This window comes from Anopheles bellator, chromosome 1 (assembly GCF_943735745.2).
Source record: "Anopheles bellator chromosome 1, idAnoBellAS_SP24_06.2, whole genome shotgun sequence".
In the NCBI taxonomy this organism is placed as follows: domain Eukaryota; kingdom Metazoa; phylum Arthropoda; class Insecta; order Diptera; family Culicidae; genus Anopheles; species Anopheles bellator.
The window spans coordinates 34,100,764-34,126,413 of NC_071285.1; the positions used below are offsets into that span (position 1 = coordinate 34,100,764).

Below are 25,650 nucleotides of genomic sequence, written 5' to 3' on the forward strand. Positions count from 1 at the left end.
AACATTTGAAGAAAAAAAAAGACTAAACAGCAAACCGCGCTTAACGTTTCCGAAAATATATAGCAGATTGGTATCAACGTTGATCAGAAAAAAGTCTGCACAGCGCCTAACCTTACATTAACGAACCAGATAATGGGAAGGAATATGTGCTTGTTGAAAGCAAAGCAGAAACTGATCAACCCACAACAGTTGATCAACAGACTGGGTATAACGAAATATTATACATTAAAATACATCTTCTACTCTACAATGTGATATTAGTTATCTAAATAACTAGAGCATTTCAACCCGGTAACCGAAATAAAACTCTTACAAATCAGTAAAATAAATAATATGAAATGCTGTCTTAAAACTAAAGGCAAAAGCACATTACATACGAGGAAAATAAACTAATGCAATCGACTACAACAACGATATATTTTCCGTCTGTCTTCGTTAACGTCCAAACATTGTGCTCGGTTACATTCTCGCTATTTATTACTTACTTGTCTGGCAACTAGAACCCCCAGGCGGCTCTGAGCTGCAACAGAGAGTCCCCCACCGCTTGCGGTCGACTTGCTATTTAGTAGTATTTTGAAAACATTACTTTACTATAGTTTGATGTTGAGTTGTGATAATGTCTCACAATAAACTCCAATGCTTATTTTTGGTAATGCTTTTCAGTTTATTGCGTGGTGCCGACATACGAACTTTTTTTTGTCTTAGTTAAAGAAGATAGTAGTTAATAAAGATAGTTAAAAAAGAAGTCAAAAGAGTTCAAAATCAAAAGACACTAGAATGGATGTTTATCAAGCGTAACCGTTTTTTTTCACTTGGTAGCATTTTCAGGATGCATTAATTTGTTCAACACAACAATGGCCAAATTCTTTTATTAATGTTTAAGCAGACACAAATGAAGCATGTGCACATGTAACATGCTCTTCTACTTTTAAAACTATTCATTCACAAACTCCATCGAGAATAACATTTTAATACACCGAAAAAACTAGATCCGTACCAACTTAATTTAAACGCAGCCTATTGCTATCTCACTTTTAAAACTAATACTTAAACCCACAACTGCGAGATACTTATTATCCTATCGTATTCTCGAGGTACAAGAAAAGTCCAGCTTTGGAAAGGCGCACATTTTTCCGACAAATTAATCAAGCATACGAGCGAAAGAGGAGCAAAAACAAAACATAAGAATATCTTCTAAATAAGTGTTGAATTTTCTTTCATCCTTCTTCCACAGTTTGTAGGTAGTGACTAATTAGTAATTATGAACAAGAATTTACAATGAAAGATATGGATATGGATAAAAATGAATGGAAATAGATAAAAAATGGAAACAATGCCAACAGATCTGTAGCATGTCCGTTCGCTTCAAACAATTGAGGACGATTTAGGTAAACTCAAAGTATATTTTAAATTACATTTCAATCTGCCTGAACGTACTACAATTAAACGGAGAAATGCGCGATTATGCCAAACGTTAATTGAGAATCACACGAAGATGAAATGCAACTCCAACGTACGAAGTTTATAGTAAAACTTTTTCTTGACACACGGAATTGATTGCGGATACCAAAGTTTACTCATGTAACCTAAACCATTAGCAGTTTTTTGATTTATCTTGTCTGTCTCGCTGATGTTTTTCGTAGAAGAGATAATTTTACAGAGAAAGGTAAAAGAGAGTTAAATGAAGTTTATGATTATGCCCTTTTGGATTGATTGGAATTCTCTTGTAGCATAGGGTAATCTTATTCAAATGATTAGCTAATTGTAACTGTTTAGGTAAACATTTTTATTCTACGCCAATCAAATTTTTATATTAACGATACACTTGTACTGTCTTTAAAGGCGATGAGAACGAATGTTAACAATTAGCAAGTGCTGTGTGTTGCTTGCATGGCAATATAATTAAAGAAAGAATTAGATAAGTTGAATAAATGAAGTACACTTTGAATTGTGGTTTTGAAGATTAATTCAAAGTGGTTAAAAGCATCGTCGGAGCCTACTATCGGTTTCATTATTATCTTATAAATCTCAGCTAATTTAAAAATATACATTACTACTTTTACGAGCTATATCTTCGGTTATCTTAACGGACAGTACGGAAACAACGTGTGGAAATAAAGAAATAAAGACACAAACCCAAATATTCATGCTAGTGAAGTCGTTGAAATTAACTTATGCATCAAAGACTCTTACGAAATACAATGCATAAGTACACAAATATTTCTAATTTTTGGCACAATCTGTGTCACGTTGAAATCGTTATCAATAATCATATAAAAATAAGGATTTACGACGTAGAAAAAAAATTTCGATACAACTCTATCAGCAACCTAACAGGTGTTATTTTTCACCTTGATTCATAAATCAGGTTCACTGTACTTTGTGCTGTATTGCTTTTGCATACCGACAAGAACACAGTTCATATAAGCGATATCAGTTAAATGGCATATATATTTTGTACAGCATGACTACATCACGTGGCAGAACCTTTAAGACCAAACCAGTAAAATAATGATCACCGACACAAAGAAGGCCCAGATTGCGCTTAGCGGTGCTGTGCCAATATATAATATATATGTGTGTATAACTGCATTATAATATTACATGGCAAAAGATGTTACAAAGGGTAGCATAATGCATCTGGCTTCTGTATAAATGCATCGTTTGTATCTATTTTCCCAAAATATCCATTCAAGCTTGTGGAATTTCGGATGTAAAAATCCTCCATAAACTCGTTGCCCACCCAAAACAAGCAGCGCAAGCATATTGTCCTTTTCTCGCGTTATGGACCAAATCAAAAGAGTACATAAATATAACTTATAATATGTAAATGCTTTTATCTGCGCTTGCACTCTTTGAAAACGCTGGTTAAATTATCCCTTCCAACGTAACGCATAAATATTATCACCTTTTCGCTTTTCGTTCCGTTTTGATGTGCATAATCCACCGTTTGATATAGCAAAAATATACATTCCACGTAGTAGCAGCAAGTTCAAACTAAACAAAATGAAACCTTCTCATTAAAATAATCACTGTAACTACATTAGCATCATAAGAATCCAATGGTGGTACTCTGCTATATCCTAGCTATAAAATAAAGCGCATTAATCTTCCTCAAAACATACAAGAAAATCCGAACCAACCAGATTTTTATGCACTTTCTTGTTCCTCAGAAAATCTTTAAATTTGCACAGATATATAGTACTACGAAAATGACCCAAATAGTATTTATACATGACAAGAGAAATCAAGTTCATTGTTATTTACTTACTTTTTCCAAACACGTAAACAATTTTACAACGCCCTCGTAGAGTAACCCACGGTCCGGTCACAAATTTAAAAAAATCCAAAAAGTTTAAAAATGCCCAATCGGCAAAGCCGTGTTGGATAGTTACTAAATTAATCTTTCTTTTATTTATTTGTATTTTTTTATAATATTTACCAATCTACTATTGCTTAATACGCACGGATATTGGTACGTCTGTACAATTAGATCAATGCATTTTCCTTTCCTTTGTTTTCTCTAATATCAAGATTTAATCGTTTTTTCTATACACTCAAACATTAACTGATTCCGCTATAATATGCAACAACGGTACAGAAAACACAGGAATAGAAAGGCGTTAAAAATGATTGTAGGAACGTGTTTTGTTCTGAACCGAAAACTTCAGTCAATGGTCGAATGAGTAAACTGAATATTCGTTAACATTATATCTACAATAGGGAAATATTTTCATGATACCATGACAATGGTCAACAATGAAAAGTGCTTCAACAAATAAAACTTAAAAAATAATTTAAAAGAACAAGTGGGTATTTAAAAAATAATTGTAATAATTTTATTTTTGCATATTCACATATCACATTATAAAAACCATTTAGCGGGGTTAAACACCTCATGCAATAAATATCGTTTTAATTCCAACCAGTTGAAAATAAATATACTCTTGGACTGAATATTATTCATCTCCCATCGTCATCGTATTCTGGCATTACCACAAACAATACCAAGAACTGAGAATAGAACAGAAAACACAAGGGTAGAAGTAGATAGTAAAATTAAAATTAAATAGCAGTTCGTTGTATTTTTTGGTTATGACTATCAGTTGTATCTGTCCAGCGAGATATAGTATGTAGTATTTAGTATTAATATTGTTTTCTTGCCATTATCCTGCCCTGTCCCATGATACTGTATACTTCGTAGCATAATTTGTGAGCTTGGAAGATTACCTAGCAGATTGTTACTGTGCTCATTGTCTGTTGTCTGCATGCCCACTAGCAGTCGATCTGTTGAGTGTAGATGTGTTTAGTAACACCATTTTCGATTGCCAGTAACGCACTAGTTGAATCGCTAATTGTGTAATGCTGGGTTCGAGCTTTAAACAATGAATGAATGAATGATAGATGAATCAACACTCTGGTAAATCCCTCAAACCCTTATTAAATCAATTCGTTGCGTTCGTTTGTGGAGTTGAAAATAGCAGCAGAACAGTACATATAGACACGAGCATCCAATACCATAATACCATCGGTATTCCGTTTAGCTACATCGTTAATATGTTTCGTCATAACATAAATATTGTCATTCACATTTTTGTAGCATTTTCAACATCAACTTGATTATTGGGAAACAGATTTAATTAAAGAAATTAAACAGAAATTAAAAACGCCTTGTTATGCTTTACATTGAACTAGGTGTTCCCGGCGCGTGTTACACGTCTCGTTTCTCGATTACCCGGCGTTTCAAAGGACTTCCCAGTGACGTATTTGATCGGCTTCCCTTCCCGCTTCCTGTTGCTCCTCCGTTTCGGACGATCGGACTTCCCGGAGACGTGTCCGATCGGTTTCCTTTCCCGCGGGAAGTTGTATACATGTCGAAACTTGCAAGAGATGAATTTGGATTAAATTGCTTGAAAACTATCCGAGTTTTACTGAAATATACCCAGATTTTGTATTTTGTATGGAAGCCCTCCTTTTTTAATCCTCCTGCAGAATTTGGTTCGATTTGCTCGAACAAAGCCCGAATTATGCTTAAGTTTATGTAACGTTTGTATGGAAGAAAATTTCAAACAGCGATCTTAAATGTTACCATAATAGTGTAAGGCTAGTTGATGGAAGCGCGTCTAAGTAAAGGAATTAGCGTAGTGCATTGTGGTTGTTTTTGTGTGATTCCATTTGAAAACAGTGAGCAAAGCCCTAATGCAAATCTGGCATTACTAGTTACTGGGCATCGCGAACATCACATCGCCTGATCATCGAATAAGACCGTTTCCTGCCTCGATTACTGTACGATTCGCTCGTTGGTTCTTGTGCTATTTCCAGCGGTATTAAAGCGGTTGGACTCTCTTTTGCCCACCTTAACAGTGTTATATCACACTGGACCGGTCCGTTTATTTAATCAAGCGCATTCTCCAATTGATAATGATAATGATAATAATAATGCACGGATTCTTACATCAAACGCTACGAATTTTCAGAAGAGCAGGGAGTATGTTTCACAAATGGTAGAGCTCACGTATGAGATGTGCTGTTTCCAACAGCGACGTAAATTATTTTCTTTCATTAAATAGCTAATTTAAAAAAAAAGACAATCAACCCAATTCCGTTTATCAAAACAACCCAATGACCCTCGCTTTTCGTAAGGTATCAGACTCGGAAGAAGCTGACGGCGAAAACGATCACGCCAAGTCTGTCTTCCCATGTCTGGTTTCTCTGTGTTAGGCAAACTGCATCGAAAAAGAAAATGGAACAGCTGTATTTTAATTTTACTACCTACTTTTACCCTTGTGTTCTTTGTTCTATTTTCATTTCTTGGTATTGTTAGTGGTAATACCAGAAAATGATGACGATGGGAGATGAATAATATTCAGTCCAAGAGTGTATTTGTTTTCAACTGGTTGGAATTTAAACGATATTTATTGCATGAGGTGTTTAACCACGCTAAAGGGCTCTTGTTTTCCTCCTGACTATTATATTCTAAACGATAAATTCTTTTAAAAATGTATGATGTTTCACTCAGAAAAGATGAATTCAGATTGAGGCAACAAACTTTGAGTTGGTAGTAGAATCAATGCGTTAGATTTGTGAAACTGCAACTAATTTGGAATTTGAAAACGTACAGTGTGCAGTTTCGTGATTATTTATTTTCTTCGATAGTTCCACGTTCAATCACAGAAAAACTCATGTGTTACGATTCTAAAATCGATATGCAGAGCAATTTACCGACTTGAAATGATGCTGGCTGGCCGCACAACTGGACGTGTGCGCCAACATGAATTTAGGGTCGCGTGAGCTCTTTAAACTATCCCGAAGTGCATTATTGCAAGTGCACGCCGCATCCATGTGTGTGGCGCGTTCAACACGCTTGCCTAAAAACAACCAATCAGAGGCGAGTCGTACGATCAGCCGAGCTGTGGAGCTATGCGAGTGTGCGTTCGCCATTACATTTGGCGTGCACATACACGATAGTTTGGCTTTGTTGCGCTGCAGAGAATGCCGTGTGCCGTCTCGCTTTTACTATCCAGCTGGCGTTTGTGTGCGTGTAGCTTCGGACGGCTTGGTCAGATGCGAGGTAGTTTGTGACTTCAATCGAAAAAATCACTCGGTCGCGTAGGTTGTGTTTCTCTTTTCTCTAGGCAGCGAGAGGCGAGAACCTAGTTGGTGGTGTTTCTGTCCGCGACTTAGCAGGAAATCCGCTCTTTTGACACGTCCCAAGACCCAGCCAGGGGAAATTTCGAGGAAAAGCTTCCGCCACTGCATTTAAAGTAGAAAGTGTCGAAGGCTGTCATCGTCAGCATCTCTCCACGTGTCGTACAAGCTTTCGTTTTCCGTGACTCTGTTGCCCGAGTGTTTCTAGGGAAGACGAACAGCATAAAACGATCAAAATTGGGGGTGAAAATTGGCTTACCAGTATAACGGCAGCGCCAGTTACGTACCCGATGTGCGACCGCGTCATCGCAGAACAGCAAACCGAAGAGCAACCCCTGAGAAAGGCAGCGAGTTGCGTTTCTGGCGGTTTTAAGTTTCTCTAGCTTGCTGTGTGAAATTTACGCTGAAATCAGACACGAGGAAGTCCTTGTAACAGCCGCCAAACTTAACCAATAAGTCTCAGTGAACCGTTGTGAAGTGCAAGTATCTAGCAGAGTGAAGCAGTTAATACTGAACGTGCGCTAATTCGAGAGCAGGCAACGGTTGAATGAAAATTATCCGAACAGCGGCGTCGTGATTATTGCCGATACAAGTGAACACAAGGTGAAAAGTAAGCCTGCTTAGATCACCGTTGGCGGGCAGCGTTTATTCTTACCCCCGGTTGGGCCTCGGCGTTGTGTGCAGAGTACTGCAGCAACCGGTAGGAAAGGCTTCATCTCTGTCCGTTTGGTCCGTGAGCAATTTCACGGTGAAGTTATAGATTGGGACACAACTACCATCGGATTTCTGCACAATATGAACGGCTACACGGATCTGCCCACTACCATGGAAAATAGCCGGTAAGTCGCCAGAAGTATCTGCATAATGTTACGTCATTCTCAGCGTTGCCACTTAATTATTAGTAGCCAACGATTCCCGATCTCTTCACTGTTCGCACGCATGCAAATCATACTCTCTCATCAAACCCACTGGCGACAATCTGATAATCTGGCACCTTTTTGTTTGGGATCAGCGGAAGGGCAAAGTCTCTACTGCAAGGTAAAGCAATGAGTGAATTACCAGACATCAAGGAGAGGTGTAGCAAAATTCTCTACAAATTCTCGATATAATTCACATTTGAAATCAAAGGTTTTGCTTCCCAGATTGGCTGTCTACAACACTGACCCACAGCTAGTCATCAATATCACATTATGTGGCAGAAATCATTTAAAAATGTTGATAGAAATGCTATCGATCTTGCGGTTTTTTGCCGGTAAACTGTGTAACGTGATATTTTGCATGTGTTTGTTGGATGGCCATGGTTTTCTTAGTTTTCAAAAAGAACTTAGCGGCAATAGTTAGTCATCATTGCCTCATCGGGCCAAGGTGTACGGGGCCAATGAATCATCATTACGATAGTGTAATTCAAGCACCGAGAGCCTCCCGCCGATAGCATTGATAATGCTTTCTGTGTTTCTCCTTAAAGCCCGATAGAAGTGTTATTGCTTCCTGTGCCAGTGCCGTAAGAGATAAGCGCTAGACGGTTGAGAAATGTCAAAAATCGTCTATGACTTCACGCGCCGCAGGGTGTGTTTGCATCCACTTTTCGGCAGTTGCTCGGTGCATGCGCACTGAACGCACTGCAGCAACTTCGGCCAAACGCACACTAGTGCAAGTTTATCTCACGCCACGGTGTGCGTGCTATCGAGTGTACGGATTCGTCGATCAGATGATTTTCTTCAACCAACTGGCCTTAGAAACTTGGAAGAGGAAGAAAAAGAACTAGAACGACCGGCGCGTAGAGCCGGACAATCGAAACTCAAAAAAGTGTCAATCCATTGACCGTGAATTGAGAAATGGTCACGTGAGTGTGGTGTAAATTACAAAATTGCTTCTCCTGCTCGATAACGCGCTTGTTTTAATTATTTAATACTTCCTAGTGAGTCAATATTGCCCCTTTTGTGGTTGATGTCTTGTAATGGTATCAACTAAAGTATTGTAAAACTAACGGCATTTTATAATTTCTAACTGATACGCAAGGTAAATGAAAACACATTCTCAAAAACGTTTCCTTGTACATTTTTTTTGCTTTCCGTTTGAAGGTTACTTGGTGAATTACAATAAAGAAGGCTGCGATTCGGAAAAGGAGGGGGTATAGGTCAGAGTTTACGTGAGTCAGGTGGATCGACCCATTTTTTACGGGCATTTGAATGCATAATCAGGTTTGCATTAAACATTGCACTACTTGCGGATTTAAGGCCTCTGACATGTCAAATCCATTTGCGCATAAACTTACTCTGTCCCCCTTTGGTGGATCCCGATCTATAGGTTAATGGTTTTGAAATTCTAATCAAATTCAATTCCGATTGAATTCCGTCACAGTAAAGTTCAATCGAATACAATTTTTCCTTCGCCTACTGCCTCTTAAATCGATAATCGGCGGCGAAGACTGCTAACCACAAACTGCTGTGAATGGTACTTACGGAAGCGATCTTTGAAGGTTGAGAAAGATCTTCAATACACAACATCAACATCGCCATCGTCGACAGCGTAACCGTCTTATCCTTGGAAAATTGAACGACCTCCTAGAGGTCATTGGAACCTGTATAGGAATCCTGAAAAATTCGGAACAACTTTTACTTCTTTGCGAACAATTGTTCGTCTCGACCAAGCAGTAAACATACGAATACCACTCGTGCCCAAGCCCGTCGATCTCGCCTTACAGTTTAACTTCGTTTTGTCATGGCACCCAACAGGCACCGAACGATTTCATAAATGCATGGATATGCTTTGAAAACACAATACCATGCTAAGCACAGCCTACTTGAAGCAGCATCCCACCCGGCAGTTATGTGACTGTTTTGCGTATTGTAGTAATATTTGCGAACGCGTTTCACCAAAAAAAAATGCCGAGGTCATAGTTTCTTGTCAAGAATCAAGTTTGCCATGTAAAAGCATGTCAAAAGTGAAAAGTGTTGTTGTCTTTCGGTACATTGGGCAATCCTTCTCTTCGAAACGCTTCGCACATCGGAGACAACGTGGTTTTGGCGCAGGGTTTGTGTTCGTTTGGTTGGCACGTTGGAGCTGGTATCCCCACCGAGACAGCTATTACATCAAAAGAAGTCTTTTGAGGCCGCGGCCGTTGTCTTTTTGCCGGCCTCCTTTCGCTCCGAATTCCCCAAAACCAGGCGCTGCAGGATGCGGTGGTCAGACGAGACTCTATTTTATGTAACATTCGAATGGGGCTCGATTCAGTTGGGAAAACAGACCTTCTTAATATGTTGCCGGAGGAGCGCGAATTATTGAGAGGCAGCCTTGCTGAAGTTGTAGTACCTTTTTGAACTGGCTTGAAATGATTTTCGGCTTATTCCGAGTGCTATGTTGAGGAGATTAACCAGGATATTTCTTTGGTGTGCTGTTTTGTTTGATGCGAAGACCGACAAGAAGAACGAATAAATATTAAGGTCTAGGGGAGCAGATGCTGCTGCCAAGCATCTCTGTGGCCTAGTACTTAACTAAAGCAACTCTGCAGGAGCGATCATTCTAACACGTGTGTCTCTGGTTTAAATTGGTCTGTAGTACCCCTTTTACCTACTTACGCGATGGGCACCTGCTCCCCAGAGCCGATCGAACGACTTGGTCTGGGGCTCAACTGCGAGATTTAGCTCAACTGCGCACACTAACACAGGCACACAGAAATCTCTACCAGTAAAGACGTAGATCGTTCATTCACCAAGTCCATTTTTGCCAAGGTCGTGCGTAGAGAGATCGGCTCTATGGCTGGCCAGGCTGTCTACGCAAGCATAAGGAGGGCCTCCGGCGGAGTGTGTGGCAGATATGAGGCAATCTTCCGTCATCATGCCCTCTCTTTTTCTCTCTTTTCTATCTTGTATCGGTACATTGGTGTCGGTTGAACGCGCATTATGTTGCGTCTACGCCAAGATACCGAACTTGCATAGTGGAGAGGAATGAAAAAGAAGTGGTGGAATAATCACGGTTCACGGGACGCGCACCGTCACCAGCTGTTAGCAAACGGCTATGCAATCGCCGCCCCTTGCTTTGGGAGCTATTGGGGGTTTGCTGTGGGGCTCAGTGAAAGCGAGAGTAAATCGGGGACCACGATCCTCGCGCTTATGTTGTGTGCGGGAGTTTCGCCATCGTGCCACAAGTGAGATGTCACGATGAGGGGGGCCGCGGTGTTTTGAGTCTACACTTGTGCTGCAGCTGATGTCGCACCAACTCATTCGAGTCTGCGTTTCATTGCTGGCAACTCGATTTGTTTTCATCCTCCTTTTCTCATCTTCCCATGTTTAACTTGACATTTTGCGAATATTTTGTAGCGATCACATAACGCACGGCCTGTCGAAACGAAGAAGTTTGCCATTTTTGCTGGAGGGAATAAGGGAACCGAGCAGCCATTTAATGCACTTCATTCCCTTAGATATCTGAGCCCTTCCCAAAGTAAGCACACATATTTTAAGTAAGCAACCACTATATTTTGATTTCCCCTGATCTTTGTTTGCTAGGAACTGGCTAGTTTTATCTTGTTATCACTGGTTAGCTGCAATTCCAAAATAGTCTCGATTGCACCTGTTCATCGGCTTTCAATGCCGTCTAATGACGGGCATTTCCTAGTCGCGTTTATTATATGATAAAAAATGCTATTACAATTTTGCAGTAAATTTGAACCTGACCTAGAAAGTGCTATTCAGGTCATCCTTCGTATTGACCTTTAACTTCGTGCTTGCATCGATATCTTAGCTGTTTGTTCATCAACCGCCGTCATTTCGCTGCTTAAGATGCAGAGCAGGATGTGCCATCGGTGGTCATTTAGTCACTTGCACTTAACGGGCGGTGTAGACCGTTGCTTTAGCTATTCGTCTTCCTCGCCTCAACCAAAATTCAACTCCCGCTGGCCCACGATTGGTAGCCGTTCGTGACTCTCACCGTTAACTGTACCTGCGTCTGCTGCTTTGTTGATACCGTACCGCGGAACCTTGAAGGCCTGCGCGGCCGTGCACATTGTACCTAAGACGTGCCGTCCCTGGAAACTACGGACACTACCCAAGGGAAGGGAAGCAACAAGCGATACGCACACCTCACCGCTGTGGCGGCAATTACACCAAGCGCCTCCGACGCTGTAGGGAGATGGGTAGACGTCGCACTTGATATTTGGAAGCAATTGGACGATTGACCTCGAAGCGGCAAAACCGCCTTGCCTTGCCTGCGATCGCCACCGGCTGTGGGAGCCCCTGGCATTCGGACGCTTTCAAATGAACGCGTTTCGCTTAGTTTACGTGCATTGCTGAAATACATTGTACCCGCTATTGTACTGCGATCTTGTTCGAGGCACTATTGCGGCTTGCATCTTCACCCTGAAAGAGCAGTCAGCCTTAGGCACAATCGAGCATTTATGCACCGTGGTTAAAGCTTTGAAGTTGATCGGTGTCGAATGAGCAAGTCTCCTGAGACTAGTAAGCAGAGGTACGTTCCACTGATCATAGTCTTCTAACAACCAACCCCATCGGTCAAGGTATCAACTCCATCGGCGTTTATAATGAGCGATGGAAAGTCCCTGATACCCGTGTACTGTGTATGTGTGCGGTGTTATGGAGTCTATGAATGAGAACTATTCTAGGCACAATAACAACAGCCATCATCAGTTCAAAGCTGCAAGAGTTTCAAAGGTCGATCAAACACTCGTTGACCTCAACCCAAACCAGAATTACATGTATGCTTGGAATGTAAGGTAAAAATAATCATGCGGAGAACTAGCCATGAGTTCATTGTAAACGCAATTGATCACCAATGTTCAACAATTGTTCTCATTGTTTGGTATTATATGAACATGCATAACTTTTACGCTGGTAAAGTGGCTCAAGTTGAACGATAAATTGTATTATATGGTAATCATTTCATCACTGCTAGATCAATAACGATTGCTTTCGATTGCACCACGGGCAAGATATCATGAAGCAACTGCCGTGGCTATGTTACGCCATCGACTAACTCGTTCACAGTCACAGCGGATCGATAAACGTTAGGTGTGACAGCAGCGTTCGACTTGTCGCGTGCGTTGGGTATAGGTAATCGGTGCGGAAAGGCTTCCATGCTGACCGGCCTTCTTGTTCTTGTTGTCTTACGTCGTTTGGTTACGATCAACTCTTCAGATTGGTGTCATGCGGTCCACGGCGAAAGAAGAAAAGAACAAAATTGAATAATTTGACTTGACCTTACCTCTGGAACGTTCGCGAACTTGTGGTGGCGCAGCCACAACATACCGACTGGAAAGGAAGGTCATCAACTGGAGTTATGAAAGGAAGGAATGTTGGGTCATGTTGTTCGACGTGAACGTAGGAAAGCCTGCAGTGTCTGGCACTACTGGGCTGACTTGATGGTGCTTCAAAAAGCCTAGTAACAGGACCATTTCCGAACAATATGAAACACAACTGAGTTCTGTAATATCAGACACTAGTAGGGGTTGCGTATGTTTCAATTGTTATTATTCATCTTTTTAATAAAAATTTCGCTTGGTTCTACACACGAAGACAGGCCCGATTGGGGTTTTGTTATCGATAAATCGAATCACCTTTAATAAAATAGTTTATTATCGTTTCATTAAAGGCCTGACACTTTGCTTTTGGCTGATCGATTATGGACTATAATGAACCGGGATGCGATTCGTAGTACTTGCCAACGTCATTGTGTAGGGCTTCCATGGTTTGCGTCATTGGCGCTTTCTAGCTTCCTGATAATATCGTTTCGAAATGAAAAGACTCGGTATCAGAAACACACTTTCACCAATCTTATCACAACAAAAACCGCGCTTGAATTGACGTCCACATTTTTATTTTGCGCGTATGCTCTTCAGATGCTGCCCTTCCGTCATTGTCAATTAGTATAATTATGTTGCATTTTTACCTTCTCGCCCCACACAGGAATTGTTTGCGACGGATCGCTCGCCACGATGATCAGGAGTTCTCGAACCAAAGTATATTGAACGCCATGGAAAAATTCGTCAGGAATGTTAACAGCATGGACGAAACGATACTGGTGCCCTGTCGGTTGATGGATCGAAAGGTAAATTAATTGACCCTTGGCTGGTTGGAATTCTTTTCATAAGAGCGACAGGCCTGTTACTAATGAGGTCTCAGCTAGGAAATGCTTCAATATATAGGCAGCAGAGCATAACTAGGGCGATATTTGCAATGAAACAAAGAAAAGTTCACAATTTTATAAAAGGTATTTGGTATCTGGCATTTGGCACACCTTAAAACCTTTGGAGTCGCAACAAATTTTCACAACCCTTTTTTGATGCGGGAACATTCACGAGCCAATGGAATTAGAGGAAACTTTCAAGTGGGGTGGCGGTCGATCGACCAATGGACCATTACCAGAGCTTATTCTCCTTGCTGACAAACACCTAGCTTATTCCGTGTGCAATTTTCGCCTTTCTCTTGCGGTTATTGTTACTGGCCTGGCCACACTGAGTGTAGGAAGCCTTTGCTTCCTTGGCCATATGCCCTGGGCATTTTGTTTGATGTTTGAGTGCCATAATCGTTTTTTTAATAAAGCAGAACGGAGCTTCTTATGCCATGCATACTGATTACTGGTTACTGGTGTTGTTTCTTACCGTGTTTTGTTATTCGTTTGTGAACATGGATGTTTTATGATCGTTTTCCCAACTGCTCTGCTGAGACCAAGATAAACAATTGCAGGAAAACGGCGTACAAACGTAGCTTGTGACACGCCATTAAGGTTGTTAAATTATCGCTCTTTTAAAGCAATAAAGTTGAATATGACGGGTATTAGTGTTATTTGAAACTGATCGATCGGTTTTGCAGCGTATTGTTGCGCTTCTCACTTTCCCTTTGCCATTTTCTTCAATTTACCACCGCGCCAAATATGTTTTCGTGTAACATGAAAGTGAAATCGTCCCGATAAACAACGTCGCAGATTTTTTGCTATACGACGGACGATGAGGGAACATCATGACGCCAAAGCGTGACTTTCCGATTCAATGATATTTTTAAACTTGGCTGCCCTCGTGCCAACATTCTCTCGTTTTCCCAACTGTGCGCTGTTCGCGTGCTTTGCAAATGCCTCTTTACCACGTGGCCGACAAGGCTGCTTGCTCACAACATTTACCAAGGGTTTGCGCGCCGGTCTGTGGGAACTGCAAGTGGCTCTCCTTTAAAGTAACATAATATTTATAGAAAGTGATACTATCCTAATTCCTCAGTTGCTCTCTTCGTGCCAAAAGATGGCGATCTTTGCTCGAACCGGCGAAAACCGGTGGTCTGTGCGTGAAGTGGACGAATTGCCTAGCTTTTCTGTCATTGGATGATCGTGCGAGGCTAATTGGTTCTTGTAACGTCCGATGATCGGAAGTAGGAAACGAGCGAAATAAAAAGCAGTTGTCATTGAAACTTTGACGAGTCCGCATGAGAGTAAACATTTCGTGTTTTATTGTTTTCTTCCACCTCTGCCACAGGTCGGGGATTCTACGGACACACTACCGGTTACGCCGAAAGCACAGCACTGTGGCGCTCACCATGGCAAAAAGTCAAACCGTGCCTCGATCCGGGAAGTGCTCAACACTTCCGATCTCTTCCAGCTGTACAACATGCTGAAACTGGTAAAGGTGGATCTACTCTGGGGGCGCCAAGACGCGGAAGACAGCGTCGACGAGTCTGTGGTCATGGGCTGCACGACGAATTCGACCGCATCGTCGAAAGCACACGACAAAGGTACCACGAATGTCAGCGGCAACACGGCCCCGGCCGATGCGAGCTTGCTTGCCAGGGAAGGGTCACCGGTGGGAAATGACAAGACCGCCGACGTCAATGGGAGCAGTAGCAACAGCACCACCGGAACTCAGGCACCGGCCGGTGGTACGCCAAAGGGACATGCTCGCCGACCGAGCACCGTCTCGGTAGCGTCGTCGAATTCGGCGAGCACACTGAGCGATTCCGACAGCGAAGCATCGGCCGAGAACGATTCCGGCATTGAATCGGAGGGTAATCAGGAGCAGGACCGGAGTACCGAGTTGGCCAAGCAGTTTCGCACTCATCTGCTCGGCCTGTACCGATCGCTCGAACAGATGAGTGAAGCGGCCAACTATTTGACCACTCGGTATCAGAGTGACGTCGGCCCAGTCTAGGGTTTCTCGCGACTGTGCAGACAAGAAACCCGGCAGCGTGTCGCAGCGGTACGTACGTCCGAGAACAACGATCTGGGGCAGTGGGACGAACTGCAGCTGTCGCCGTGTTGCTTCCTTTCGTGCACTGTGATATCGTCCTCGCTGGTTACTCCCAGACCTCCATCAACTCCACCAGCGTGTGATTGTTTTGCGACGATTGTCCCTCTCAAGGGTACCTTTCGAGAGATCGGCAGTGAGATTGTATCTGCAGCTTTTCAGTACTCTAGCGTCTTATGTAGGGATTAGCTAGTGGCAGAATGAGAGAATGCTAGTTAAGTTGTGCCGCAAGTAGAGCTGGTTATTGGTAATTTGGGAAACGGTGAAATATCGTAGCAGAGAGAGTGATGATGCATATTCCTTGTTCTTTCTTCCACTTCGGGAACAGTGTTTGCTGTTACTACACTGATGATGGTTTTTTTCCGGCAGCGAGAGAATGTTACAAAATTGGTTTCCTTTTCCGTTCTGTGGTGATAGAATTGACCCCCTAAACACTTTGCTTTTCGTTTTTAAAATTCTTATCACTATCAATGTTTGCATGTGAGATGAGTGAATGTGCATGTGAGACGTGTTTGTGATTGCTTGAGTGTGATAAAAAACGAAAGAAGGAGAGACGTGACGCGTACATTATTGCTACCGATTCGAAGAGCCATTTCTCAAGACAAGCAGGACCAATTAATGTTGTTTTTCCTAGGGTGGCCGGTTCAGAACGTTTGATTCGAAAAGCATTGTTCACTGGGTGTTCCGAAATCACGTCGTTTGCTTGATCTTGGTTTCCAGATAAATATCTCCACGCGCTTTTCGACATAACTCTCGCAGTTTGGACGCCGAGGACACGCTATAGGTTGTGGGCTTAGGAAAAGAATTGTTCGTGCTGAATGGCATACTAAATTATTAAATGTAAATTGTTAACATATGTGTGTTGCGTCTCATGTTTTAGCTACTCTGCTGTTTCCATTATCCACCAGAGCGGCGTGTTTCGAAAGAGTTTGTTCTTTGTTTCGTTGTCGTGCGGTTTGTATTTGGAACCCTCATGTCACAAAGATAAATTTTATTGCAAAAATTGCGCCACTGAGAGACTTTTTCAAACTTTCGTTGCGTTTAATCATTAGCGAGTTTAATGGATCAGATCATTATTCTGTATTTTTCATTGCGTTTTGCCATTGTTTCAATGGAGAACACAAACGTAACGATTAAAACGCTATTGACGTGTTTACTAAGATTTCCAGCAAATGCTCGTTCGCCGATGTTCAATTCGAAGATCAAAATATATGTAATGGAGAGAGGATTATGTTCCGGTTACATTTGTGAAAAAAACTAGTTATTTATTCTTTTACTGGTTCGCTTTTCAAGCCTTCTTCCCCCCGTTAGGTACATGAATGCCGATCAAACATAACATATCTCTCCATCAGGAACATACGCACGATCATCACCAATCATCCTAAGAAGTCTACCTAAAACGGCTTTCGTCTCCGACCGCACACTGTTCGGCAATGGAGTGTTATCGTGGATGAAATAATCAAACCAAACTCCTTTGGTAAACGCACTTCTCAGGATTCCATTACAAAAAAGGAAAATGCATTCTGGTTCTGTGGATGTTGAAGCGATAGTTTATTGTACGTTTTGTTGTATTGGAAATTTCTGCTGCATTTCTCCCTGCCCATATCATCATCATACGCGCAACACAATCGAACTGCTTGTAGTAGGATAAAAGGCACACATAAAAAAGCTAGCGAAGACACAATGCGCTTTATTTTGATGTTTGATAAAAATCTGGCAATGGGATAATCTAAGTTCTTGCGGTGATAGTTAAGGGAAAACGGGCCGAATGCAAGGGGCGCGTGCGCTGTGAGCATCCTAGAGAGCCCCGGGTTTGTTTGTTGGGTTTTCTAATTTTCACTCAAATTCATCGTCACTCTTTGCTCTGCGAGTGGAAATTTGAATAAACAATATTCTAACAAGAAGATCCCGCGGGCACGGGGGCTGGATCAGCTTGTTCGCAGGTTGACGCTTTGTCGAGGGGAAACAGTAACACAAATCCGCAACGTCTTATAGAGGCCACCAACATTCTTAGGAGCGTTGAGGAAAATAGTAACAATCTGAGTATCTTTAAATATGGTAGCAAACGATGCGTAACCCATTCCGTTAAAAGTAAATTAATAAAACGTGCCGTGTACCGTACGGGGTGTGGCATGATGGTGCAAAACACAAAAGAAAGAGAATTACAAATGAAGTGAGGCGAGTTTCCAAAAAAAAACACCACAAAAGCACGACGGACGGTCGCATAAGCGGCAAGAAGCAAAAGAGAAAGCGTGTCGTTGATGATATAAAAATGCATCATGGGAAAGTAGAGATAGGGACAACAAAGGGAACGAATAGATTGAGCAAATCGCAACAAGTGGACTGAAAAGAGGAAATAAGAGGGCGCGTGGGGGGGCTAATACGAGTTTTATTCGCATAAAACACTGCATAACTATCAAAGAGACAAGACAACGCAATCAAAATATGAGTTGCCCCCAAAAACCTAGCGACGAAGCGAGGGACAATTGGAAGAAAAGAGAGCGCAAATAGAAGAGATCTTCACACAGTGCGAAGAATGATGATTTCGCGCTCTCGCGGACACAAGTCATTTGTAAAGTATGTTAATTTAGCTGTAAAGGAACACGGTGTTAAAGTCAAGTGCGAAGAATCTGATGCAGCGTTACGAAGAAATAAAAAGTGAAATAGAGAAAATATATTTAATTACCAACACCTCGATTGATCTTTGAAGGCCGAAGGCTGGCCGAGCGCGACAGGCGGCCTACGGGAAAGAATGGACTAACCTCGCTTCGAACATTGCCGCAACAATGATCGGCAATTATCAGTTGGATCAAACGAAGGCAACCATTTGCCAACTGGAACTGCTGAGGGGTGTACCCTTCGCCTGGCGATGGGGCTTAAAATATTGTTAACTTTGACTGAAATCAACCCACCGATCCACCCGCCAAAGTGCTGCGTCTGCCTCTAGAGTGCCGAGTGTTCGTTTTTGTCGACCAACGGTGGTGCCAGTGTGTGCACAGATTAGCGCGCAGTAGTGACCGCTCGCCGAAGGGCCTCGCATGTTGGGTCAAGGAAGTCCCCCTGTAAAGGTGGTGGTATCGTGATTATGCTTAAGACAGGTAGAGGTGGGTATCGCTTGACGGGTGTGCGCGCCCAAGACGTTCAGAAGACCAAACAGGTGAAACGGGTAGAGTGCGGTGCGGGAGTTTGTTTTGAATTTCCCCACCCCGCCCGTGCCGCATGGTGGGGAACCGCGTGCGGGCCCGCAGAAGGGTTAGTGCAATGTCCAATGTGCCGCAATGACCGTTGGCCTGAATAAGTGCCACCACCATTCGGCTTCGACGGGCCACGCCGGCTTATTGGTGCAGCGTTTGGTCTTTTGTTCGACCCCCGGAATCGATTGATCCGAATGCCATTGAAGGTGGCGGGCCGCGCTCTTGCTACACGACGGACGGATGCCGATCGGCGACGGCGCTCATACATTACCGAAAGAAAAACCCGTTTTGCATACTACTTAATTCACCTGCTTCGGTTGAGACGGCCTGCAATCCGTCCAAAAGCATCTCTCTCACTCTCGTTCTCTCTCTCTCTCGTTGCCTCTCTGTCTATCTTACTCATTAAAAGCTAAGGTCAAACGGGTGGTCGTCGCACGCTCGAGTATGTGATGAAAACTGTCGTGGCAGCACCTTGTCCGTTTTGAATTTAAAACTAGTCAACCGCTTGAATGATGTTGTTTGGGGTTGTGCTGCAGGAATCTCCGTGCCTCCGTGGTACCGTTGTCAAATGGGGGCACGGAAAAGCTAGACCTTGTCTGTGCCTCTGTGCGAGCTTATGGACGCGCAATGTGGACATTCTTCATTCGTGCTGCATAAATCTGGAATCTTGATAAGAAACGATTGCTCGTCGAAATCAATTCAATGTACGATCTGCGATTTGCGACACGAGCGCAACGTGCGTCATTATCTCGCGGATAACAACACATACGTTGGCCACTCACTCGCGCGGGGAGCAAGATAATAAAGTATCGGAAAATATGATTGGTGTAGTTCCGTTGCATTCCACTCGAAATGCCATTCGCGCTGCATTTCTAGTCATCTGTCGATGTTTCGCTAAAAGTAGAGCCGATCTCGATGAAAATCGGATTGGAATTGACGATTTATTGTTCTGAAAGTCCTTACAATAAAAGGAGCATTCCATCCATTCCAAATGGTTATGGCCAGAATTGGGGTGAATTCTTGCCACCGAAAGGCGCTGCAATATTTCTCAATGGCCGCCACACTAATTTAAACAAATTAGCATAGTATAGAAGGTACGTTCTGCTTTTCTAAATAGAAGATCTACGTGGCCATCGCCGCTTTGTGCCGTTTTGAAGCACGTATAAATCAACGGTATAAATTTACCTCATGTACGTTCAGAAAACTTATAAATTTAGCACAAACGATTCGTCAGACGCATTGCTTGTAAACACAAAAAACGATCCGATAACCAGCAACGTTGGTCATGACTGTAATATCGAGTGTCACTTGTATGCTACGACGCCTGAAAATCGCGTAGTTGGCCAAATTGTCACCATTAATGTTCTCACGCCTTGTAGAACAATAACGGAAGTAATGATACAACCTTCATCTTGCCTTCCTCGTAGCCTGAAGCCGTCGCGCTTGAAAGTTTACTCGTCAGCGCGCAGCCTACTACCACTACAGCAGCAGCCGCAGCAGCATCGAGGGAATGTCGTAATCTCCTTGAAGACTTGTCTGTCCGGAATCGCCGCCGTTAGAACCTGACCCTGCCCACTGCTGGAGAAGAGCGACGAGTGCACAGCGGGGTGTACGGAGGGACCGATTGAAAGCGACGCTTTTATCACCTTATCAGCGGAGCCGCAGACCGACCGACAGACGGAGCGACTGGCGTGAACCGGTTATGCTTGCAGCAATCGCTTCTGTCGTTCCAAGGCTTGCTTCGGTCTCTTTTATCGCGGGCGAGTGTTTGGAGTTTGGGGTTTCGGTCTATGCCCTAACCTTGCCGCCCATGATACACACAGATTAAACCAAAACCGAGGCGGAACTTGTGGACCAGCAGAGCATGTTCCAGTGGGCATAGAGACAACCCAGCAGACGGATCTGGTTCGTTGATTTGAGAATCGGTAAAATGCGGGGCAGGCGCATGATGTGGGCTCGTTTCGATCACGAGAAGATCACGTGGTGGGTGCTTATCACTGGGCCGACCGGCGGCGTCCCGGTCGATCTCTCGCCAGACCCGATGCACGCGGCGCGCTGCGTACCAATCGCATGGCATGTGCTGCAACCCGGAAGCCGTTGGTTCGTGTCGATGTTAATCAGCCTCGTTTTGACCGGTTTTGGGTCTGATCGGTCCAAAAGAGCAAAGGACGCCCGGCCACAGTGTCACGCCACGTGATGCAGCCGTGCTGTGCAATGCGACGAGAGATGATTGATGTTCCCTTTTCAACCGTTGCTTCAGATTTATGAGGGATTGAAAAAGTTTGAATGAGAAATAAGTCGAGCGCTTTGTTCAAGATTTGTTCTTTATTGGTTTTTATTAAAATTGTTTAAAGAGCACCTTATGACTTTTTCCGCCATGTTTAGAAACATTTTTTTATTTTTTATTTATAATTTGAAGCAGTGCAGACGGAAGATCCTGCGGACGAACCACAATTAAAAATATGAAAACTTTTTTTACTAAACAGGGTTTAGTTTTTGACTAAACGTCGTCGAAGTGGATGTTATCGAACAGTTTCAAAACGAATCAATGAGTTGATAAATATTTTGGCCCATAGAACCGGCGAAATAATATGGCTAATCGATAAATTGCCTAAGAGAATATTTGGCACAGGGGCTTTGACTATTCATTTCAATTTCCGTAAAATTAACACAAACCTGATAGCTTTGTTCAGAATAAGAGGTGCCTTGGCTTTTTCCATTAAAAACCATATAAAACTATAAAGCGGGCTGACGCGATAACACATTAACGGCCTTTCTTCCAGCTCTCTTTACGCTTCACCCCTTGGTTGTCGCCTAGGTTAGCCACTTTGCTCTCCATCGAGGCTAGGGTTCGATAGGGACACAAAAGGCAACCAGAAAGGTCTAACGATGGCAGACCGTATTTGATGTACTTTGAACCCGTCGGCGACCGCTCGAGTCCCGTGGGACCACTTCGTTCTCGATCAGCATTCCAGCGCATGATTTCGGGTCTGGCGTGTCCGAAGGTGGACTGTGGACTTGGCGGCACCTGAAACCTGGATGACTTCTAAGCGACTGACGAAGGTGGATGTGACTGACGGCAAATGGTTTCCAAAGTCCAACCTGTTTGTTGCCTTAGACATCTTTCTCGCAGGATGCCAACCTACCGTCCATTATCCGATAATCAGGAAATGGAACTGGATCGATTGGAATGTTGTTGAGGATGCATGTGGAGAAAGTGCATCGTACAGACGTGGTTTTGTTGGCTAGAACTTGCGCGAAAAATTATACATTCAGCTCACAGTCGGGCGTTGCAGAGACACGGAATGGGAGAAGGTGATCGCCGCTGGACGACTGATGGTGCCGATGGGACGCGCACGTGGGGTCGAGTTAAGCTTATAAAATCATAACCATAGAGTTTCAAACGGGCCAAAGCCCCCTAACTGTCCGCAAGTGCCTGGACGAGTAGATGTTATGTGGTCTATATACTCGATTAATTGTGTCCTCTTTGTTGCATCCTAAGCAGGGACTGCTAGCGTCACGTCAGCGTCAGGAGCTGCGTACGCAAATCGCCACCGTTTCAAGGTTCCTCTTCTGCTTGAGGGTGAGATTTGGTTAGAATAACTAATCGATTACGGTTTTCATCATTGAACGGTTTCTTGAAACGATCGGTGGCGTACAAAATACGAGAATAAATATGTCGTTTCATGTCTATGTCATTCTGTCCATCGGAATATTTATTTATTTATACGGGCACCATTGCAGCGGTAGACTAGTCTTCGTGTGTTGATTGTTGATAAAATTGAGTTTTAATTTGTTTCCACAATGGAAATCAGTGAGCCTTATAAGTTATTGTTTATTTTTGTTATCGAACAACTCGATGTTTTCATAGTTGTTCGATAGTTCGAGATGATAGCTTAACATGACCGCAATTGCAATTTTCAATATGGTTTTATTGAAAATAATATAAAATAATATATTTGTGATTCTCTGCTAGCTTCCCATCTTACGTATGTTTGCTGCTGGTACACCTTCAACAAATAATTTTCAACAGCACGTTATCTGAATGCGTTTTATCGCCAGAACTATCTGATCCAATGGCTAACGTCGTTATTGACATTTTAAATGAGGCCACCGAATGATCAATGAAATAGCTCTAAGACCACGCATAGTCTTAGAAAAGACGTCACTTTTTTGTTGAAATTAAAAAAAAACAAATGTAACACCGCTAGATTTGCTCTTAACCAACATGTGTGTTATGCGGCTGGCCGCGAGCAAAGTGGGACTAGCAACCAACCGAGCACCAACAAACGTTGGCCCCTCTGCAGTTATAAAGGTGCATCAATTTTTTAAAAGAAGCTCCTGCGAGCCGAAGAAGCTCCTGCGTCATCAACAGACACACCTCTGCAGACTTGGTTGTTTTTTTGACAATCATCAAGATCGACCCACACAGAACACACCCTATCCGAGGAATCGCTATTTTAGATCAAACGCGTTTCGCAAATTATGATTCCATTCATCCAACCGTTAGGGAGTCGCCATTAGTTTTTGTTCAGCGTTCAGGTCGGTGTGCGGGTTGTGCGGCAACGTCGTTAAAATCGAGGAGACTTCCTCCCCAAGCAGATGCTTGCCTGAACGCCGTGCCTTGAATACGAATCGGATTGTAGCGGCGAAAGGGGATTCCCGTCAGTTGGTGCTCTTCTTTAGCCGTCGGCGAAAATCGAGCGATCGCAATGAGTGACGCAGCAGTTGTTTGATCAGGACTTTTGGCGATCTCCGACATCGCCAAAGTTTTTTGCGTTCTATTTGACTGGCGCTGTGACGCCGATCGGGTTGGTGATTTCGTGCTTACGCAAGCCCAACCAAAAATTGTAAAGGGTAATTGAAGAGCTCATGTGCGCGCGCGTACTTATCTATTGTGTACGCAAACTGTGGTTTTAATGGGGAAGCGGCGTGTAATTTCGACTTGCGTAAATTCGCCCTCCAAAACATGCCACTTCACGGATCTTAAGTATTGGCCTCTTGAATGTCGATATAGGCCACGAAATCGGGTTCGCAAAGGAGGACCTCAAGAAGAGGCCATAGAAATAGAAACAAGGTCTCTACAATTATGTTAGATTTTCTTTAATTAGAATAGCTAGTACTGTTAGTATGTGTACTGTTTTGAATGCAATGTTAACACAGGAAAGCAAACATCACGTGTAAAATGAAGAATCAAGACCCCAAGAATAGCATTGTGCTGCCCTTTGGTGGTCAAATCGAACATTACTGGTGATCATTGAAGCACTGGACAGCAATTTTCTAAGCTTATAAAGGTTTAGTAAAATAGGTTTAGTCAAATAAAGAAAGTGTTTACATAAATTTATTAAAAAAAAAAATCAGTATAGAGCTAAGCTTCAAAAAGAGTGTTTAAGTGCAAATTACCAACAAGTACCGTAATATTGCCTGCGATAGTGCACTTTAACAAACGATAAACTGAGGCTAAAGAAATCTTTGATACTCTTACTTTAGAAGTACAATGAGGACTTTTTTACTATAATTCGAAAGCGTGTTAGAATAGATAGCTGGCAACATTTCCATTTGGCTCGTGAAAAGTGTCTTGAAAGGTTGCAATTAAACACTAATTACATCGCGTCGTGCTAATTAGCTTCCAGGAAACTTTCTCGTTCAAAGTGTACTTCAGCGACAACTAGGACTCGCACTGCTGACCATGTGCGTAGCTCGGTACTGCTATCAGAACGGGGTTACTAGGCGGCAAGCGGAAACCTACCGGCTGGGCACTAGTTCTATTCTATGTCTACCTCTAACCTTCATGCTCGCCACGTCTTCCGGATATGTGGACACATACAGATCTTGTGTGTGCCACTGTGAGCGTGATGCTAATTATGTGGATCGCTTGCAATTGTTCCGATAAGCGATCGAGGTCTCTCGGACCGGATGCTCGCGTGAGCGCTTAGGACGAGTTGGTGGAGCGTTTACGCGTTGTGCGCAAAGCAGAGATCAGGTGTGATCTTCATTTCGTACATCGAACTCTTCGGGGGAACGAAACAACAAATCCCCAAGCCACTTCCGCGTTTGATTAGGCCCAATGCGTCGAAACTTTATAGGTGCTAAACGCGTCGTGACTTTTAATTTACACTTTTACCTTTGCATAATACTGGAATACGTTTGGAAACTGGAATTCGTTTGGTGTGTATTAGAGCGCCCATTGGGGACGGCTTGCTCCACTGTCCTACGTTGCCAATTCGTCGTAGATCTCTTTTTCTACGCGTCTTCGTGCGCTTCAAATCGTCGCTGATGGAGCCTCTCGACGCATTTTGGTTTTGAGGACGGCTGAAGGCCTCATCGCCTTGCTGTCTAGTCTATTGGCCAGTCTCTCGGCGGCTGAGGTGTCTGCCGTGCCAAAGTCCACCGGCCGAACCCACTGGCGGCGCACTGATTGCATGGGTTCGAGAAGTTTCTCGCGATCATCTGATCGTCACGCGCAAAAAGTCTGCGCAACATGGTGCGCCACCGCCCCACTCGTTTCGCTTGCGCATGTGAACGCGGACACACATACGCAAGCCACGGTCCGGCTCGTGAATTTCGATA

General features: G+C 43.1%; 1 protein-coding gene across 1 annotated transcript; it reads left to right on the plus strand.

The window, feature by feature from the left end:
* Positions 1-6,600: 6,600 nt before the first annotated feature.
* Positions 6,601-18,567, plus strand: LOC131205938 (uncharacterized). Its single transcript, XM_058198258.1, has 3 exons — positions 6,601-7,487; positions 13,566-13,707; positions 15,122-18,567. The coding sequence occupies exons 1-3, from the start codon at positions 7,444-7,446 to the stop codon at positions 15,788-15,790; spliced, it is 855 nt and encodes a 284-aa protein (XP_058054241.1). The 5' UTR covers positions 6,601-7,443; the 3' UTR covers positions 15,791-18,567.
* Positions 18,568-25,650: the final 7,083 nt, after the last annotated feature.